We start from the raw sequence: 22,052 nt of genomic DNA on the forward strand, positions 1-22,052 counted from the left end.
ATTTGTTATCAAAGTTTGTTTCTTGTTAAAAAAAAAAAAATTCCCGAGAGTGAAGCCTTTGTATCTTTATGGAACCTTAAGGAACTTCTCATCTTCCCACTTGATTTGTATCAAACCTCCCAAGCCGTTTACCGCAGCCTCCATTTTCCTGCCCAAATGGGACTCTGAAGTTTATTGATGTTTCTCCTCAAATATACCATGGGCAAGATAGTGTATCAACACAAAAAATTCCACAGCCAATTTTCTGGCCTGTGGAGCAAGGGAGACTTTTTTACCCAAGTTTCCCACATGACAGCACAGAACTTTGCCACTAGGTCATCACAGAGGTGTTTTACAAAGTATTCTATAAGAAACCATTCTAGTAAGAATAATAAAACAGAAGTAGCCATTTGAACAAGGGTACATTTTGGAGTTACAGTTATAGATTATTATATTTTTACACTGAACACAAAGGAATCTTTACACTATGAGTAAAATTTTGCTCTCAGTTAGAAACATACAAACCCAATGAATTCAGTATAGTACATACCAAGGACAGGAATTTTGCGAGAAGTCTGTCGGTTATAAATAAGCAAGTTTCCCTTAGTTGTTCCAACAGCAAGCAAGGCTCCAACTTTGGACCAAAGCAAGAAAGACATTGGGTCTCTGAAATATTAAAAAAAACAATAAAATTATCTTATATGGCATATCAGTGAGATTCTCTTTTAAATTTAAAAAACAATCGCATTGTTAACTACAATTATTTGTTTTGTATTTGCACAGTGTTGTGTAAACCTGAGCTAAACTTTTTAATTCATTTGTTTAGGGTGAGTTTGCCACTTTCAGACTTGCTTAAGCATTCACAAAATAGCGATGAACCAGGGCGGGGGAGCTGGTTTGTTTAAATATTTAGACGTATACAAATGCTAAAAGTGGGCATAAGCTCTAAGCATAAAATCTGTGCATAAGCTCTAAGCATCCTTGATATACTTTCAAATATATCAGAGGTAATCAAGTTGACAACAAATTTCTAAGAAATGCTTTAAAAGATGGTGCTTTTCTGAATTTTTTTTGTATTTTAACGGTTTAGTTGGGACTGATCACGACTGTATTCACATGGTAGATCATGGTTCTTTGATTGACAGACTATGGAACGTAGTAAGAAACTTAGCACAAGCTTTTTTGCTTTGAGTTTCAGACAGAGGAAGGCTGTGTTTTGTGTGATTTTTTTTTAAGAGTTAATACAAAAAGCTAATATCTTAATTTAGTAAAAAGATAATATTATTTCAATCTCCCTGCAGCCTAATCTGTCAGCCAAGCCCGAGTCCTGATATTTCTGTTGCATTTATATTGTTGTATGCAATTAGGTGTGGCTTCCTTACGGATACAGTCTCCCTCATGTAATTGGATTTTAGAATTGATGTATGTAAATGCCCTTGAAGGACATTTTGTCTGTTTTATTATTAGTTTAAAAAGTAATAAACATGAAGAGCATAATAAATGGTAATAGAAGCAAAAGTACTAAAGGAATAGATATTTCTGTAACAGGGGCTGCTCATATCCCAGCTAGGTAGATTGGATGGACGTAAAGTAAAAGCGAGCAAAATAAGACGCATTCAGAGTCTGTGACTGTTAATCAGGATCAAGTTTCTGATAAGTCATGTGAAGAGGGAAATATTTTTTCTGTTGCTGATGAATGACTTTGGGGCAGGGACTTTATTATTGTATGTGCTTCAAAAGTACCGAGCACATTGTGGGTGCTACTGCTATGTAACTAATAATAGATGGAGACTCTCTCAGGATTTAGGCACTCTTGACATTCCTTTAAAAACACAAATCATACCGTAAAAAAATATCCAGCTGCAAACTCCATCATATACCAACAATGACCAACTAATCTTTACAGCAACAAGGTTAGATATTGCCCTTCAGCAACACCTTATCCACAAAAACTGTATTGAAAGATCTTTGCAATACACCTGAAGGTCAAGAGATTCATCCTTTTTAGAACCCAGGTGTGGGAAACAAGTTCCAAAGTTGAGGAACCCTTAGGGAAAGCACCTTCCCAGTAGCAGCCTCTCTTTTAATTGAGTGGATTCCAGATCAAGTGTTTCTATTGATCCCAATTTTGGTAGTAGCACATGTCATGGGGAGAGGTAATTTCTCAAGTAGACTGGTCAAGGCCATTATAGACCAAAACCTACAGAAATGCTCTACCTTGAAACCTGCAGATAGCCAATTAAGGCTACAAAACACCAGTGTAACGTCCTTGTGGCAACACACCTCACTTAAGAAGCAGGCTGTTGCATTCTGCATTAGTTTCAGCTTCCAAATGAGTATAGGATGTTGCACCAAGAAGGGCATACTGTACTAGTCTGATTCTTGACATGCATTTTACAAGAAGAGTTTTTCTTACCTCATGCCACTGTCCACCTGGCTTGTTTTGTTTGTGTTGGCATCCCACAGATAAACGGTACTACATTTGTCAGCAATTATGGCTAAGGTGTCCCCATCTTTATCCCAGTCCATAGCAACACAGTTGCTTAAGAAACAGAGAGAAAGAAGAAAGTAAACTTTACTAGGGATTTTAAAAGATTATGAGGGTCCAAGCCAGACAAAATTATACAGTCAAAATGAAGCCCCTGACCCAGTTCCTCCCCTCCGAACAAACCTGAGACAGGATGAGACAGTCATGTTATGTAAATCTGAATCTCCAGATAGAAGTTGCACACCAGCTCTAATCTCACCCAAGACTATGACTCCTTCCTACCACTTGTGCCTCCAAAGGGGGCTCCAGAGCCCTGATCCCTTGCTGGGCCCCAGGGCTAGAGGGCCCCTTCCAACATACTCTGGATCTTTAAGGGACACCAAGCTGTCACTCAACCTTATGGTTTTTTGGAGGCCATCTGATGTGAACAGCTCCCTCCTAGTTCTCAGAAGCGTATTAAGTTTGGGACAGAAGTCCACATGGAAGCAGGAAAATGTTCTAGTTGCTGTTCTCACAATGAGCACAGAGACCGACATACCCCACAATCTCTAGCATAGGACTAAGGAAGGGACATATATATCAAGGATTATAAACACCTCTGCTTATGCACTGGGTATATTTTCCTGCTGCACTAGTGCAGAGAAGGGTTGGGCACCAAAGGCTCTTATTAGAACTGGAAGAGACAATGGATCATAATGAAAAAATCCTCAAAGACTGTGCAGAAGAAAGAGGCCTCTTGGAGTAATTCTGCGATTAAAAACCCTTGGCTGGTGTCATAAATATAAAGGGAAGGGTAAACACCTTTAAAATCCCTCCTGGCCAGAGGAAAAACCCTTTCACCTGTAAAGGATTAAGAAGCTAGGATACCCTCGTTGGCACCTGACCAAAATGACCAATGAGGAGACAAGATACTTTCAAAAGCTGGAGGAGGGGGGAGAAAAAAAGGATCTCTCAGTCTGTGTGATGCTTTTTGCTGGGAACAGAAAAGGAATGGAGTCTTAGGGTATGTCTACACTACGGAATAAGGTCGAATTTATAGAAGTCGGTTTTTTAGAAATCGGTTTTATATATTCGAGTGTGTGTGTCCTCACAGAAAATGCTCTAAGTGCATTAACTCAGCAGAGTGCTTCCACAGTACCGAGGCTAGAGTCGACTTCCGGAGCGTTGCACTTTGGGTAGCTATCCCACAGTTCCCGCAGTCTCCGCTGCCCATTGGAATTCTGCGTTGAGATCCCAATGCCTGATGGGGCTAAAACATTGTCGCGGGTGGTTCTGGGTACATATCGTCAGGCCCCCGTTCCCTCCCTCCCTCCGTGAAAGCAAGGGCAGACAATCGTTTCGCGCCTTTTTTCCTGAGTTACCTGTGCAGACGCCATACCACGGCAAGAATGGAGCTGACTCAGGTAACCGTCACCCTATGTCTCCTGGGTGCTGGCAGACGCGGTACGGCATTGCTACGCAGTAGCAGCAACCCATTGCCTTTTGGCAGCAGACGGTGCAATACGACTGGTAGCCGTCCTCGTCGTGTCCGAGTGCTCCTGGCCACGTCGGCTGGGAGCGTCTGGGCAGACATGGGCGCAGGGACTAAATTTGGAGTGACTTGACCAGGTCATTCTCTTTAGTCCTGCAGTCAGTCCTATTGAACCATCTTATGGTGAGCAGGCAGGCGATACGGATTGCTAGCAGTCGTACTGTACCATCTTCTGCCGGGCAGGCAAGAGATGAGGATAGCTAGCAGTTGTATTGTACCATCTTCTGCCGGGCAGGCAAGAGATGAGGATGGCTAGCAGTCGTATTGTACCATCTTCTGCCGGGCAGGCAAGAGATGAGAATGGCTAGCAGTCGTACTGTACCATCTTCTGCCGAGCAGCCATAAGATGTGGATGGCATGCAGTCCTTCTGCACCGTCTGCTGCCAGCCAAAGATGTAAAAGATAGATGGAGTGGATCAAAACAAGAAATAGACCAGACTTGTTTTGTACTCATTTGCCTCCTCCCCTGTCTCATTCCTCTAGGTCACACTGCAGTCACTCACAGAGAAGGTGCAGCGAGGTAAATCTAGCCATGTATCAATCAGAGGCCAGGCTAACCTCCTTGTTCCAATAAGAACAATAACTTAGGTGCACCATTTCTTATTGGAACCCTCCGTGAAGTCCTGCCTGAAATACTCCTTGATGTAAAGACACCCCCTTTGTTGATTTTAGCTCCCTGAAGCCAACCCTGTAAGCCGTGTCGTCAGTCGCCCCTTCCTCTGTCAGAGCAACGGCAGACAATCATTTCGCGCCTTTTTTCAGTGCGGACGCCATACCAAGGAAAGCATGGAGGCCGCTCAGCTCACTTTGGCAATTAGGAGCACATTAAACACCACACGCATTATCCAGCAGTATATGCACCACCAGAACCTGGCAGAGCGATACCGGGCGAGGAGGCGACGTCAGCGCGGTCACGTGAGTGATCAGGACATGGACACAGATTTCTCTGAAAGCATGGGCCCTGCCAATGCATGCATCATGGTGCTAATGGGGCAGGTTCATGCTGTGGAACGCCGATTCTGGGCTCGGGAAACAAGCACAGACTGGTGGGACCGCATAGTGTTGCAGGTCTGGGACGATTCCCAGTGGCTGCGAAACTTTTGCATGCGTAAGGGCACTTTCATGGAACTTTGTGACTTGCTTTCCCCTGCGCTGAGGCGCATCAATACCAAGATGAGAGCAGCCCTCACAGTTGAGAAGCGAGTGGCGATAGCTCTGTGGAAGCTTGCAACGCCAGACAGCTACCGGTCAGTTGGGAATCAATTTGGAGTGGGCAAATCTACTGTTGGGGCTGCTGTGATGCAAGTAGCCCACGCAATCAAAGATCTGCTGATATCAAGGGTAGTGACCCTGGGAAATGTGCAGGTCATAGTGGATGGCTTTGCTGCAATGGGATTCCCTAACTTTGGTGGGGCCATAGACGGAACCCATATCCCTATTTTGGCACCAGAGCACCAAGCCGCTGAGTATATAAACCGCAAGGGGTACTTTTCAATAGTGCTGCAAGCTCTGGTAGATCACAAGGGACATTTCACCAACATCAACGTGGGATGGCCAGGAAAGGTACATGACGCTCGCATCTTCAGGAACTCTGGTCTGTTTCAAAAGCTTCAGGAAGGGACTTTATTCCCAGACCAGAAAATAACTGTTGGGATGTTGAAATGCCTATATGTATCCTTGGGGACCCAGCCTACCCCTTAATGCCATGGCTCATGAAGCCATACACAGGCAGCCTGGACAGTAGTCAGGAGCTGTTCAACTACTGGCTGAGCAAGCGCAGAATGGTGGTAGAATGTGCATTTGGATGTTTAAAGGCGCGCTGGCGCAGTTTACTGACTCGCTTAGACCTCAGCGAAACCAATATTGCCACTGTTATTACTGCTTGCTGTGTGCTCCACAATATCTGTAAGAGTAAGGGGGAGACGTTTATGGCGGGGTGGGAGGTTGAGGCAAATCGCCTGGCTGCTGGTTATGCGCAGCCAGACACCAGGCCGGTTAGAAGAGCACAGGAGGGCGCGGTACGCATCAGAGAAGCTTTGAAAACCAGTTTCATGACTGGCCAGGCTACGGTGTGAAAGTTCCGTTTGTTTCTCCTTGATGAAACCCCCCGCCCCTTGGTTCCCTCTACTTCCCTGTAAGCTAACCACCCTCCCCTCCTCCCTTCAATCACCGCTTGCAGAGGCAATAAAGTCATTGTTGCTTCACATTCATGCATTCTTTATTCATTCATCACACAAATAGGGGGATGACTACCAAGGTAGCCCAGGAGGGGTGGTGGAGGAGGGAAGGAAAATGCCACACAGCACTTTAAAAGTTTACAACTTTAAAATTTATTGAATGACAGCCTTCTTTTTTTTTGGGCAATCCTCTGTTGGCCGGAGGCCCCCCCACCGAGTTCTTGGGCGTCTGGGTGTGGAGGCTATGGAACTTGGGGAGGAGGGCGGTTGGTTACACAGGGGCTGTAGTGGCAGTCTGTGCTCCAGCTGCCTTTGCTGCAGCTCAACCATACATTGGAGCATACTGGTTTGGTCCTCCAGCAGCCTCAGCATTGAATCCTGCCTCCTCTCATCACACTGCCGCCACATTTGAGCTTCAGCCCTGTCTTCAGCCCACCACTTACTCTCTTCAGCCCGCCACCTCTCCTCCCGGTCATTTTGTGCTTTCCTGCACTCTGACATTATTTGCCTCCACGCATTCGTCTGTTCTCTGTCAGTGTGGGAGGACAGCATGAGCTTGGAGAACATTTCATTGCGAGTGCGTTTTTTTTTCTTTCTTCACTAGCCTCTGGGAAGGAGAAGATCCTGTGATCATTGAAACACATGCAGCTGGTGGAGAAAACAAAAGGGACAGTGGTATTTAAAAAGACATTTTATAAAACAGTGGCTACACTCTTTCAGGGTAAACCTTGCTGTTAACATTACATACATAGCACATGTGCTTTCGTTACAAGGTCGCATTTTGCCTCCCCCCACCGCGTGGCTACCCCCTCAACCTTCCCCCCTCCCTGTGGCTAACAGCGGGGAACATTTCTGTTTAGCCACAGGCAAACAGCCCAGCAGGAATGGGCTCCTCTGAGTGTCCCCTGAAGAAAAGCACTCTATTTCAACCAGGTGACCATGAATTATATCTCACTCTCCTGAGGATAACACAGAGAGATAAAGAACGGATGTTGTTTGAATGCCAGCAAACATACACTGCAATGCTTTGTTGTACAATGATTCCCGAGTATGTGTTACTGGCCTGGAGTGGTAAAGTGTCCTACCATGAAGGACGCAATAAGGCTGCCCTCCCCAGAAACCTTTTCCAAAGGCTTTGGGAGTACATCCAGCAGAACCGCGAATGCCAGGGCAAAGTAATCCTTTCACATGCTTGCTTTTAAACCATGTATAGTATTTTAAAAGGTACACTCACCGGAGGCCCCTTCTCTACCTGCTGGGTCCAGGAGGCAGCCTTGGGTGGGTTCGGGGGGTACTGGCTCCAGGTCCAGGTGAGAAACAGTTCCTGGCTGTCGGGAAAACCGGTTTTTCCACTTGCTTGCTGTGAGCTATCTACAACCTCATCATCATCATCATCATCATCTTCTTCGTCCCCAAAACCTGCTTCCGTATTGCCTCCATCTCCATTGAAGGAGTCAAACAACACGGCTGGGGTAGTGGTGGCTGAACCCCCTAAAATGGCATGCAGCTCATCATAGAAACGGCATGTTTGGGGCTCTGACCCGGAGCGGCCGTTCGCCTCTCTGGTTTTCCGGTAGGCTTGCCTCAGCTCCTTCAGTTTCACGCGGCACTGCTTCGGGTCCCTGTTATGGCCTCTGTCCTTCATGCCCTGGGAGATTTTGACAAAGGTTTTGGCATTTCGAAAACTGGAACGGAGTTCTGATAGCACGGATTCCTCTCCCCAAACAGCGATCAGATCCCGTACCTCCCGTTCGGTCCATGCTGGAGCTCTTTTGCGATTCTGGGACTCCATCATGGTCACCTCTGCTGATGAGCTCTGCATGGTCACCTGCAGCTTGCCACGCTGGCCAAACAGGAAATGAGATTCAAAAGTTCGCGGTTCTTTTCCTGTCTACCTGGCCAGTGCATCTGAGTTGAGAGTGCTGTCCAGAGCGGTCACAATGGAGCACTCTGGGATAGCTCCCGGAGACCAATACCGTCGAATTGTGTCCACAGTACCCCAAATTCGAGCCGGCAAGGCCGATTTAAGCACTAATACACTTGTCAGGGGTGGAGTAAGGAAATCGATTTTAAGAGCCCTTTAAGTCAAAATAAAGGGCTTCATCGTGTGGACGGGTACAGGTTTACATCGATTTAATGCTGCTAAATTTGACCTAAAGTCCTAGTGTAGACCAGGGCTTAGAACTTAGTAAGTAATCTAGCTAGATATGCATTAGATTCTGTTTTTTTTAAATGGCTGAGAAAATAAGCTGTGCTGAATGGAATGGATATTCCTGTTTTTGTGTCTTTTTGTAACTTAAGGGATTCTCTATGTTTTGAATTTAATTACCCTGTAAGGTATTTACCATCCTGATTTGACAGAGGTGATTCTTTTATTTTTTCTTCTCTTAAAATTCTTCTTTTAAGAATCTGATTGTTTTTCATTGTTCTTAAGATCCAAGGGTTTGGGTCTGTGTTCACCTATGCAAATTGGTGAGGATTTTTATCAAACCCTCCCCAGGAAAGGGGGTGGAAGGTTTTGGGGGGATTTTGGGGGGGGGGGAGGGAAGATGTTTCCCAACGGGCTCTTTCCCAGTTATATACCTGTTAGACTTTTGGTGGTGGCAGCGATAAAGTACAAGGGCAAAAGGTAAAATAGTTTGTACCTTGGGGAAGTTTTAACATAAGCTGGTAAAAGTAAGCTTCGGAGATTTTCATGCAGAGTTCAGAGTGGGGAAGGAATCCTGACAGCTGGCCTGTGCCAGCCGACTCAGGCTAAGGGGCTGTTTAATTGTGGTGTAGACATTCGTGCTCAGGCTGGAGTTTGGCCTGTAGGACCCCGTGAGGTGGGAGGGTCCCAGAGCTCAAGCTGCAGCCCAAGCCCAAATGTCTACACTGCAATAAAACAGCCCCACAGCCCAAGCTCTGAGAGCTCATGTCAGCTGGCACAGGCGTAACTGCAGCATCTAGCTGCAATATAGACACACCCTCAGTGCCCCTTACCGTCCCAGGGAGGGCAGAGTGAGCCACTCAGTTCCAGGAGACCAGCTGCATCCCTGAAGACAACAAAAGGATGGATTCTGGCACACAAGTGTTTGTATAAATGTTAGCAGCCCTGGCATGTGTATCAAGGTAGATTTGTGTGAACACAACAGAACCTGAACCAACCCTGACTTTGGATGGAGTCTGGGTATTATATTAACCATTTGCACATCTCTAATAAAAAGGCAAGCAACTCATAATGAATAGCAGGCATCTGGTTACTTGTTCTAGACTCCATCTGCTAGTATGGGAAATAACTTACTGTTTGGCTGCCAGAGGGACGTGTCAATTAAATATGTAAAAACTAATGCATATAAAAAAAAATGCAGTGTCTAATCTTTGCAAAAACCCACGGAACACAGCTTTTGCTGTCATGAATGCTTCAACATGCTTTGGTTTTTAATTGTCTGAAAAATTGTCTTTTACACTCTTCTGCCATGAACCTTATCTCTCAACCATTTGTTCTTTGGTTAAAAATGTACGCTATGCAAAAATAGTATTTAAAGCTATTGCAAGTGCTTTGAGTGAAAAAACCAAGAAGTCTGACTGCCTGAGAAGTCAAAATAAAATTTATTTTATAAAAATAATTTGTTTTGAAGCCTAAGATCCAATGTGAATTGTGCTTTTGCTCTGCATTTTAGGCAAGTACATTTATAGCTTCCAGTAAAACAGGGGGTAGCTTCTTGAAAAGCTAGCAGCTTTCCCTTCCTGCTCACTTAGTAGCTAATAGGAAGCACTTTATGCATACCAAGCTGCAGGCTAAATCAGCAACCCACCAGTTCAACCTTTTATCTTCTTTTCTCCCACTTGCCTGAATTTAGCATGATAGTAAATGTGGACTCCTGCAAGAAACTTCAATGGATGTCTCAATCCCCAACCACAGCAGCATGCAGCATTCTGGTGAGCAGGAGGAATAAATGGGAAGGGAAGCCACTAGAGGCAGTGTAACCAAGGGGACACAGCACTTGACTGGGACTCAGGAGATCTGGATTCTATTGCCAGCTCTGTCACTGGCCTGTTGTGAGACCTTGGGCAAGTCACCTTCTCTCTCTGTGCCTCAGTTTCTCCACCTGTTAAATGGGGATAATGACACTGACCTGGTATACATACACACCCAATACAAGCAGCTCATGTACATGGGCTCTGATGGCCAGCATCCTGAGCACAGAGCTGCTGAACTGGAAGAGCAGACACAGATGGAATTGTTTATAGACTCTGCATATAGGGACACTGGAGTAGACTCACCTCAGAACTGACTTCCCCAATCGTCCAGTTGAGGAAGCCAGACTCATGGTGGAAGGGGCACCAAGGTGGAATGGAGGCACATACCCCCTTAGATGGGAGTCTCCTTCCGACTGAGATAGTGGAGACTGACAGCTCTTCATGTACTGAGGAGGTCATTCCAGGGGACTGAATTACAGTGGGGAGAGAAAAGGTACCCCTACATTGCAGCCAAAAAAACGCAAACAACAAAAAATGCAGCAACAAGTCTCAGAGCCCAGGTCAAATTGGGCTTGCACTATGGTGCTAAAAATTGCAGTGTAGATGTTCCCACTTGGCCTGGGCCTGGGCTCTGAAACCAGGGAAGGGAGAAGAGGGTCTCGGAGCCTGGGCTTCAGGCTGAGCAGGAATGCGTACACTGCTGTTTTTAGCCCTGTAGCACAAATCTGAGTCAGCTGACCCAGGCTTAGACTGCTGCCACAGAATTTATTTTGCAATGCAGACATACCCAAAGACTGATTGTGGTGACAGAAGACTGATCATGAGAAATGTAGATAGTTGGTGACCATGAGAACAGCTTGGTGACTTCACTACCAGGTGTAAAGGTTGCAGACATCATGAGATATCCAACCAAACTGCAGGCGAGCGCTGGGGAAGAGCCTGTGGTCGTGATGTATTGGTACCAATGATGTAGAGAGATGTAGTGGAGAGGTCCTGGAAGCTAAATTTAGAATACTAGGTAGAAGGCATAGGTCCAGGGCATCAGTGGTAGCTTTTTCTGAAGTGCTTTGTGTTCCATACACAGGTCCAGCTAGGCAGAGGGAACGTCAAGGTCTCAATGCATGGATGAAAAGACAGTGCTAAGAAGAGATAAAGTTTTGTAGGTACTCGGGAACATTTGGAGGAAGGAGAAGCTATACAGAGGGCAGGAGACCACCTTAATTAAAATGGAACCAGACTAGAATGGAATAGAAAATAAATAAGGTAACAGTTTGGGGTTGTTGACATGAGTAGATGGTGTGAGATAGAACTGAGGTGAAGAAAGTACTTTTATACAGTTTTTGAGATGAAGTTTGGACCTGAAATAATTTTTTTTTGTATTTTAAATCTTTTTAGCCTGTCACTTATTACACATTTATATATTTTAGCGATGAGCTATTTATGTGGGGACCTAAAATTATCTCTACCCTTCTTTTGATGAAAAGTATAGTTAAAGAATGTTTTACGTATAAGGATATATATAATTTTTTCCTGATCTTTCATGGCTATTGTATTATGAATTCAGTTTTGCCTCAGAAATGCATCTTCCATATATTACTTATATGTATGTATGTGCCATTAAAAGTGTGTGGTTTTTTTTGGTTTAAGAACATGTTCCAAACCCTTGTTAGTTCTTACCTTGGTAAATTAATTTCATTTCTCTTCTGACCATGACGATCAAAGATTTTTACAGTGTGATCAGTTCTAAAAACACAGAAGATGAATTCAGTATTTTTGTACATTTGCAAATATCCTTAGAGATTTCATAAAAACTTTTTCCATTGATCTTTCATGCCCCATTGATATGGCTCAGGAGTTTTATCTATTGATATTTCCAGTGGATAGGTACTTAATGTGACAGATATTATGGACATATGCAGGGTTGTTGTAGCCATGTGGGTCCCAGGATATTAGGGAGACAAGATCGGAGAGGTAGTATCTTTTATTGGACCAACTTCTGCTGGTGAGAGAGGTAAGCTTTCAAGCTTATACAGAGCTCTTTTTTAGATATGGGAAATATACAGCTTGCCTCTCTCACCAGCAGAAGGTAATCCAAGAAAAGATATTGTGGACACTTGGAATAATAAAAAGTTATTGTATCAGCTATATAAGTCTTATATGTATGTTTATGGGCTAAGGGATTGCATTCTGGCTCCACAGGAGAGTTACAGGGTTTCCTACAAGAACTAAATCACTGGGTGGTAATTAATGCAAATTCGTAGGCAGGTAGCAAGTCTGGAGGAAACTGCATATACACCGCCTTGACAGGATTCAATTTAATCTGATAGAGGACAGTAAACATCAATTTCAGCTGACACACGGAAATTTGACCAAAAAAAAAAAAAAAATCCCCCACGCACCTTGTGTCTGCAGGGATCAGGTGTCACCAGTCCTCAGGCAGGGCAGGCAACCCCACTGTCATAGCTTTCTCACTCACCAGCTGGGAGTGTGGCAGCCATCCCCAGGCAGAAGCCATTCGGCAGTGAGGTGGCCTCCCCTGTGGCCAAGGGCTCATCTCGCAGTCTTAGGCAAAGGGTCTCTGCTCTGCTATACATGCCCTACCAGGACTGCAACCTTCCCCACATCTTGCATCTACAGGGATCCAATGTCACTGGCCCTGCAGCAGCACAGGAAGCCCTGGGCAGCCCTTCTGTCACAAGAGTGAGGCCATGATATTGTGGTGGCAGAGGGCTCACTATGCTACCACAGGGCCTGACATACTTGATTCCTGCTGGTGCAAGGTGTGGAGAAGACTGAGGTCTTGGAGAGGCAGAGCAGAGACTCCGAGCCATTACTGCAAGGATGATGTACTGCGGGGGCTCTGTCCCTAGGCAAGAGCCATTCGGCAGTAGGGTGGCCTCCCCTCAGGCTAGGGGCTTGTCCTCTTCCTCATAGCTCTGGAGTGGAGTCTCTGCTCTGCCCTGCCAGGACCACAACCTTCCCCGCACCTTGCACCTGCAGGGATCAAGTGTCACAGGCCCTGCAGCCATGCAGGGAACCCTCTGGGGCCACACAGAGAAGCTGCACTCACCCACCCACCCACCAGAAACAGAGGAGCAGTCAGTCCCTGGGATGGACTTGTTCAGCAGCAGGGTGGCCTCCTTCTGTGTCCAGGGGCTCATCCTTCTCCTTGGAGTCTTTGCCAGAGGTCTCTACTCCACCAACTGAGGATGACAGCATATCTGGCATCTTTTACCTAGGTGTCTTGGGTCCCTCAGCTGTGTAGGGTGCACTGCAGCCATGTTGCCAGTCCTGGGAACCCCTTGGAGCCCCACAGTTAGTGCTACCCTAATGCTAACCCAACCCTCCCCTCCCCCTCAATTTCCAGCAATTGTAAAAATTAAAATAGTTAAAAATCAAATAAAAATCTTAAAAATAAAAATATATATTAGTTGCCTAAATTACAAAAAAAAAAAAAAAATTGAATTCTGCCCAGTCTACCTATACTAGTTTGACCCACTTCAAAAAACTTGACAAACAAAGAAATGAAAACTATAAAAGTGCCACAAGTACTCCTTTTCTTTTTATAAAAGTTCTGTTGGTCAATGGTTAACTCTATCATTGCCTGGTTGGTCACTAGTTAATCCTGTCATTGCCCTTGAGGAAACTGGACCATAGGTGCTGAACTGAAGTCAGATCTACTGTAGTAATCACAGTGAATTACAGGAAGAATTGCAGCCTAACTGCCCGGTCTAGAGGTGGGGAGTCACAGGACTCTACCCCGAGAATGGTAATGGCTGAGGAGCCTGAGACGTAAGTGGGGTGCCCTCAAGAAGGCCAAAAAGGGGTCAGAGATGCAAGTTACCTCAGGAACTGTGACATTTACTGTGACAGTGAATATACAACATTAACAAAAGGGTGAATATTACTCAATTACACCTCTACATACATATTAATATGTAAATACTTCTTATCTTACCCTGTCACAGCAAGGAAGTTTCCTGAAGTTTTCTGCCAGGTGAACTGCACAGGGGAACCAAGCAAAGCCTTTTCTAATAGAGTAAATACTCGCTGAGGGAAGAAAGAGGGGAATTACTAACTTAAAAACGGTAAGCACTGGAGAACATTAAACCTGCCTAGTACATATTAGTAAATATAACTAACATTCTATAACTAATATATACAAATAAAGAAAGATAGGTTACAGGATAGACAATGTATAAAGGGGACAGAAGTCTGTGGCAGGCCTTTCATTATACATGGAAAAGTGAACTTTCATGACAGACACTTCAGAGCTGGTGTTCAACCTTTTAAGTTCAACCTTAAAAACCTAAGAAGAAAATAGTACAAATATACTTTAATTTGTATTAGCAATTTTTAAAAAATTTTAAATTAGAGAATTCAGACTTTTGCAAAGACAGTACTTTTGATTGTTGCTACTTAGGTAAGAAAAGTAAAAGTACGAAACTAACCCAAGTAACTGAACTGTAAAATAAAATTAGCTTTTCTTTTCACCCCTTGCATGTGTTAAAATCTGAAGATTATTTATAAATCCACACAACTTTATTCTTTAGCAATATTGATAGTGTTGCCAACTCTTGTGATTCTATCATAAGTCTCACAATATTTGCTAATTTTCTTAAAGTCACAGGTGCTAGACTTAAGAGACTGCATAAGAAGCTCAGCTTTCATTGGAAAAAAAAGTAAGTTTCTAGTACGGTGGATAAAAATCTAAGATTTTCTCCACACAAAAAAATTTAAAAATTGACTTTTCTTATTTAAATTGGAAATTTTATTTAAACTGGATTTTTAATTTTATTTAAATTAGAAAAATTGTAAGTTTTTCTTTTTATAAATAAAACCTATTTATAATGAAATCTTAATTTGATACAAAAATATATTAAAGGCTAAAATAATTGTAATCTCTTAAAATATTTAAATAAAAATAACTACTGAATCAATGAGCCTCTGTCAAAAACCCTGAGTTAAAGACTTCTTTACTTTAAAGACTACGGAAAAGCAGTGGCTTTTTAATGTGTCTCCTGCAGCTCTTTGCAGCACGATATCAAAACACTGTGTGATTTAATTATTAATCTAAGTTATTAAACAATCAGGATGTTTCTACCATGTTAGTAACCAAGTGAAGTTGATAAAATAATACTTGGTCAATCATTTTTCGGAGAGAATAATATATATTAAATAAAACAATGAATTCATAGCACTGCGGCTCTTTATGGTAATGTTGGCTCTTGAACCACTGAGGTTTGAATATCACTAATATAAAGACAGAATTGGGGGGAAATATCTAACTTTTGAGATCACGCTTCACAAATATGGCACAATAGGACAGCATAAGTAATTTAGGAGACTGTCTCATTTTCAAGAGACTTAGGTGAGTCACTTTCACTTAGGCATATTTGAAAATTTTCGCAGGCTGACCTGAAATAATCAGTTTAAATCACTGAATACAGTTAATCCCTCTATTTAATAAATCACTTTTAGTTGTAAATATGAAATATGTGTTGATGAAAAGTTTATGTATCAAAAACATTTAATTTAAATGTTGTATATGCTGTTTGGTATGTTTGTTTGTTAGCATCCTAATGCAGCTTGACAAAAATCAAGAGCAAAAAGTTAATTATCTAGTAAATAAACAATATATCTTTCATTTTCTAACATATTGAAAATGTACAATTAAGAATCTGAAAATATTAAGCTGTACAATTTATAGTATAGTTATAGTATACCCCCCTAAGTAGTAAACAGATGTACCAAACTTACTTTAAAGGCTCTATTTAGTTGTAAATCAACATTTTTTAATGGTTATATCAACCAATGAAAATGTACCTTTCTTTAGAAAATAACTGAAGTACAAATGGGAAAGTTGTTTAAAATCTATGATTTAAATGGAGGCTTTCTGCTTAAATCACCTTGATTTACATCAATCCACCCTGGTTTGTAGCCCTCATGTTTGGAAGAAAGAAAGAAAGAAAAAGCTATGAAACTTGAAACTATGAAGTAAGTGCACCCTACAGATTTAGAAATCGAAAAGCAAAGAAATTATTCATTTTAGAAGATCTCATGAGCTTTGAACACTTGAGGCTGGCAACACTATGTGTGGCCTGTGGAAGTTTCCCATTTGAAGTTCATTCTTTAAAAAAATGGAACAGGTTTGATCAGAGGAAGTATGGTCCAGTGGTTAAGGCACTAGCCTAAGACTTGGAAACCTGGATTCAATTTCCTGCTCCACCACAGACTTCCTCTGTGACCTTGGGCAAGTCACTTAGCCTCTCTGTGCCTCAATTTTCCATCTGTAAAATGAAGAAAACAGTATAACCTACTTCACAGGGCTGTTGAGAAAATACAATACAGCTTGTGAGGTGCTCAGATACTCTAGTATCGTAGACCAAGTATCTAAGGGCTTGGCTACACGTGCGAGTTACAGTGCATTAAGGGAGCCCCAGACGCACTAGCTCAATACCCATCTACACTGGCAAGGCACGTAGAGCTGACTCCGCAGCTGGTCCACTCCTGGTACTCCACCTCAGCGAGTGGAATAATATTTTGTGCGCCCCTGCTTGAGCACCGCGGCACCAGTGTGGACGCCCTGGTCTGTTAGTGCTCTCTGATCGGCCCCCAGAAGTGTCCCACAATGCCTGTTCTAGCCACTCCAGTCACCACTTTGAACTCTACTGCCCTGCCCTCAGGTGACCAACCGTCAGACCTGCCCTTTAAATTCTCTAGGAATTTTGAAAATCCCCTTTCGGTTTGCTCAGCCAGCCGTGGAGTGCTCTCAGTGAATCTTTCCAGGTGACCATGCCTCCACGTCCCAGGTGATCCCCAGTATTGAGCAATGGCGAGGTGCTGGACCTCATCAGTGTTTGGGAGAAGGAAGCTGTCCAGTCCCAGCCTGGTTCCAGCCATAGGAATTACGATTCCTTCGGGCAGACATCAAGGAACATGATGGAAAGGGGCCATGACCGGAAGCACTGCAGTGCAGGATTAAAGTGAAAGAGCTGCGGAATACCTACTGCAAAGCCCGCGAGGCAAACAGCCACTCCGGTGCTGCTCCGTGACCTGCTGTTTCTACAAAGAGCTGGACGCGATACTTGGGGCTGACCCCATCTCCACTCCGAGTACCACCATGGACACTACCACATGGAAGCAAAGCAGGAGTGAGAGTGCTGAGGCAGAGGAAGACACACCGGAATCCCCAGATGCATACAGCCAGGAGCTATTCTCAAGCCAGGAGGAAGGTAGCCAGTTGTGGTGGCTGGTGCTTGGGGAAGGACAAACATCAGAGGCGGTTCTCGGTAAGCGGTTTTTATTTTGGGAAGAAAGTTATTCAGTGCGGGCTCTTGGGGTGAGGAGGGTATGGGCTGCATGCGTGCCTAGATGCGGAATAGGGCATTGATGTGCTCTCTCAGATCGTGGTAATCGGCCTCAGTGATCTCTTCAAAGGTCTCATCCAGAACTTGGGCAATGTGCTTGCGCAGGTTTCTCAGGAGAGCCACTGTATTCCTTGTCCCAGTAAGACTAACTTCTCCACGTCACTGTGCCGTGAGGGGCAGGAGGACTATTGCTGCACACAGGCAAGCTATATATGGGCCAGGGCAGAAGCCGCATTGCAGTAGGAGACCCTCCCTTGCTTCCCAGGTCACCCTCAGCAGCAAGATATTTTTCAGGATGAACTCCTTTAGAAAATGTGGGGACAGTGTTCAGCATAGGGGCCCCCCTGCCGCTGTTGGCTCTCCCCAAGGCACAGAAACGCAGAGGACAGTACAGCCATGAAACAATCAGTCACACTTGACCCTGTGCTGACTCACCATTTTGGGGCTCCTGTGGGTTGTGTGTGCTCGCTTTGGCGTGGGAAAATGATGCTATTGTGTAGACTGTGCTTGCCCTTAAGGACTGGAGAATCACTGCTCTGTCTGGTGTGAACAATGCTGCCTCTGTTAAGTGTTGCATTTTGCCTTTACAGATGCAACCTTGAGATCTCAGCCACCTGTGTTATCTCCAAAGAATCAGAAAGAGGCCACGTAGAAGCAAGGAAGACACGTTGCATGAAGTAATGCGGCATTCAAGTAATGAAAACTGAAAAGTGCAGGAGTGGCGGGACACTGAAAGGAGGATCCGCCAGCAGAATGAGGAGCGCTGATACAAAAGCGCGGTGCTCCGGCAGCAAAGCACGGATTGGCTGATAAGCATAATTGAGCACTAAGTGGACTCGATCCAGGCACTCGTAGCCATGCAGGTGGAGCACTACCGTGCCCGACCCCCCCTGCAGTCCTTGTCCCAAAACTCTTTCCCTTGTGCCCTCATGTTACCTCCAGCATTTCCCCACTTTCCCCAACATCCGGGTTCTTACCACTACCAGCTGCCTCCAATACCTGTAGCTTTACCACCCAGCCCTGAAAACTAGAACCCTTACCCACTGCACTCAACCCCCATCACCATGCAGTATAGCCATCCTGAAGTGCAGCACTCATTGCACAGCACTCCAGACAGGAAGGCTGAGTATGGTAACAGGACATACACAAATCTGTGATTGTACCATTCCCCACCTCACCTCACCCCCTTGCCCTTTCTGTTTCCCAAGCAGTTGTGTTTCTTTCCAATAAATGGATTTTTTGGCTTTGAAAACATTCTTTATAATTGCATAAAGTAAAAGATACCTTAGCCCAGGAAAGAAACAGTCACTGCAAGTCAGTGTAGCAAACAAAGATTCCTACTAACATTGGAACCACTGCACTTCACTCCTGTGCAGGGCACCAGACATTATTGGTGGCTTTCAGCCTCAAATTGCTCCCTTAAGGCATCCCTAATCCTTGCAGCCCCACACTGGGCACCTCTAATAACCCTGCTCTCTGGCTGTTCAAATTCAGCCTCCAGGTGTTGAACCTCTAAGTTCCATGCCTGAGTGAATCATTCACCCTTCCCTTCACAAATGTTATGGAGGGTACAAGCACACGGATATAACTGCAGGAATGCTGTCATTGGCCAGGTCCAGCTTCCCATACTGAGAGCGCCAGCGGCCCTTTAAACAGCCAAAAGCATACTCCACAGTCATTCTGCACTGGCTCAGCCTGTTGTTGAACCACTCCTTGCTGCTGTCAAGGCTCCCTGTGTAGGGTTTCATGAGCCATAGCTTTAAAGGGTAAGCGGGGTCTCCAAGAATCACAATTGTCATATCAACTTTCCCTACGGTGATCTTCTGGTCTGGGAAAAAAGTCCCGGCTTGCAGCTTCCTGAACAGGCCAGTGTTCAGAAAGATGCGTGCATTATGCACCTTTCCGGGCCAGTCTGCGTTAACGTCAATGAAACACCCATGTAATCCAGAAGCGCCTGGAGAACCATAGAAAAATACCCCTTCCGATTAACATACTTGGAGGCTAGGTAGGCTGGTGCCAGAATTGGAATGTATGTGCCATCTATCGCAGTTAGGGAAACCCATTTGTGCAAAGCCATCCACAACTTCATGCACGTTACCCAGAGTCATGGTTCTTCTGAGCAGGATGAGATTAATGGCCCTGCAAACTTGTATCAACACGATTCCAACAGTCGACTTCTCCACTCAAAACTGGTTAGCGACCGATCGGTAGCTGTCTGGAGTTGCCAGCTTCCAGACTGCAATAGCCACCTACTTCTCCACCGTCAGGACAGCTCTCAATCTCGTGTCCTTGAGCCGCAGGGTGTGGGTGAGCTCCTCACACAGTCCCATCAAAGTGGCTTTTCTCATCTGAAAGTTCTGCAGCCATTGCCCGTCATCCCAGACTTGCATGACAATGTGAGCCCACCAATCTGTGCTTGTTTCCCGAGCCCAAAAGCAGCATTCCACGGTGGTGAGCATGTCCGTGAACGCCGCAAGCAAATGTGTGTCATATGCGTTACTAGAGCCGATATCATCATTGGAGCCCTCACTGTCACTTTGGATCATAAGGAATAATTCGACTGCCAAATGTGACGTGCTGGCAAGACTCGTCAGCATACTCCTCAGCAGTTCAGGCTCCATTCCCGCAGACTGAAAGGGAAGACAGAGCGCGCAGCACAAAAACCGCTGAAAGATGGTGCCAAATGTGGACAGAAGCAGAGGGGTTGCTGGGATGCGACCTGATGCATCACGGGGCGTTGGGACAGGAGCCAGAATGCCCCCGCCCCCTTCCCACAAGCCACAGCGCCAGAATGGGAAGAGGTGCTCTGTGGGATAGCTGCCCGTAATGCACCACTCCCAATGCCGCGGCAAGTGCCGCAAATGTAGCCACGCCAGTGCGCTTGTTCCTGTCAGTGTGGCCAGACTGCAGCGCTTTCCCTACTGTGCTCTCTGAAGGCGGGTTTAACTCACAGCGCTCTACATCTGCAAGTGTAGCCATGCCCTAAGGTATCTAGATAAGATAGACCAGACTTGTTCTAAGATAGACACGCAGCCTTACTTACTGGTTGTCAGGAAGGTCACAGAACTCAAGGATTCTGTGACTTTCCCTGACTTCTGCAGTGGCCCTTCGGTCAAAAAGTTTGCCCAACCCTGGGCTAGACCTGTACAGTTGGGGTTCAGGAAGAAGATTCCCTCCCCCCGGGCTGGTTATTCCCCCACTGCCCACTTCAGGGTTTCTGGCAGCTTCCTCTGCAGCGCCCCTTCCTGTGGGAGAGGCACGGGGCCGGCTCCGAAACGCCCCTCTTGCGCTCCCAGGCCGTTCCCCCAACATCCCACACAGCAGAGCGGGCCGCCATTCCCTGCTGCCCCCTGCAGCAGCGAGCCCCCATCCGCCCCCTTGCCACTCACCCCGCCCAGCTTCTCGCCCTCCCCCACTGCTCTAAAGCAGCCCCCGCCCCTCGGGTCGCCGCTGCCCTCCAGGGCAGGGCACGTCAGCGTGTCCCCCAGGCCGCCGCCCCGGGTCACCCCGCTCCACGCGCGGCAGCCCCGCCAGGGTAGGGCGCCGAAGCGCTGCAGGCCCCGGGCCGGGCTGCCGAATCACAAGGCCCCTCAGCCTCCACAACTGCCGACGGCCCCCACGCCAGAGGAGCTCAGGCAGCCGGGGGGGGCAGTCCCCGGCGAGCCCCATGCCCGTCCCAATAACGGCATTTTTGAACTTTACCTTCATCTTCTCGCCCAGGGCTCCCGAGTCACTATTTCATGTGCGCATGCGCTGCCGCTCCGAGGGCAAGGGGGAGCGCGGCCCCCACCGCTAACAGCGTCCCAGTCACCCAGGAGATCTGGGGGCGGGGGTCAAGGGAAGAGCCTCTGGCGCCACGACCAATCATCGTGAGGAGGCGGGGCTCAGCCCGAATCCGATCTGAGCGCGGTAGCTGCCGGCGGCCTCCGGAGCCAGCCCCACCCCCAAAGTGAGCGCGCCGCTGGCGGGCGGGGGAGGCGGAGAGCCGAGGGAGGGGCCGGACTCAGGACGGAGCCCCTGGCCGTGCCCTCGTGCACCGGCGGCTTGTCCGGGCCGCGTTCCGGGGGCTTCTCTCTGGCTGTCGGGGGGAGCGGCCGAGTCGGGCTTGGGGGCCCCCCCGACCTTGGTGTGGGAGCTGATCCCCGCCTCAGTCACGCGTTCCTGGAGCCGCAGGGGCATCGCGGGTAACGGGGCCACCCCGCAATCCAGTGGCCTCAGCAGCGTGGGGCGGATGCTCTGCCCCGCTGGGCTCCCCACCACCATTTCCCCAGCGTTTGTTCCTGCAGGCCTAGGTGTGCGGGTCACGTTACAAATGCCGTTGGCAAGTCACGGCCCTGAGGCGCTTACAGTGTAAACCAGACAGATCGCAACGGGGGAGGCCGATGGGAGACAAGGGTTACAGGCAGCACAAGGTCTAGGGCTGCTGCTCTTGCTGTCTACTGCCTCCTGGGTGTGACTGCACTTGCTTGAAAGCACAGTTGCCAACTCTCATGTAGTAAATAAACACCCTACTTTCACGATAAACCAAAAATCAAGATAATCCC

At 46.3% G+C, this 22,052-nt stretch overlaps 1 protein-coding gene across 1 annotated transcript; it reads right to left on the minus strand.

Moving 5' to 3' along the window:
- Positions 1–488: 488 nt before the first annotated feature.
- Positions 489–21,291, minus strand: LOC144264412 (WD repeat-containing protein 19-like). Its single transcript, XM_077816171.1, has 4 exons — positions 21,211–21,291; positions 14,097–14,188; positions 11,816–11,881; positions 489–645 (listed from the first exon to the last, which is right to left on the minus strand). Exons 1-4 carry the CDS (start codon positions 21,214–21,216, stop codon positions 489–491), a joined length of 321 nt encoding a protein of 106 aa, XP_077672297.1. The 5' UTR covers positions 21,217–21,291.
- Positions 21,292–22,052: the final 761 nt, after the last annotated feature.

Source organism: Eretmochelys imbricata, chromosome 4 (genome assembly GCF_965152235.1).
Source record: "Eretmochelys imbricata isolate rEreImb1 chromosome 4, rEreImb1.hap1, whole genome shotgun sequence".
NCBI lineage: Eukaryota > Metazoa > Chordata > Testudines > Cheloniidae > Eretmochelys > Eretmochelys imbricata.

Excerpts from the sequence above, each read along its gene's own strand:
- LOC144264412 (XM_077816171.1), bottom strand. Across the intron at positions 11,882-14,096 it reads AACTTCCTTGCTGTGACAGG|AACTGATCACACTGTAAAAA; the intron begins GTAAGATAAGAA and ends CTGTGTTTTTAG. Across the intron at positions 646-11,815 it reads AATGAAATTAATTTACCAAG|AGACCCAATGTCTTTCTTGC; the intron begins GTAAGAACTAAC and ends TTAATATTTCAG.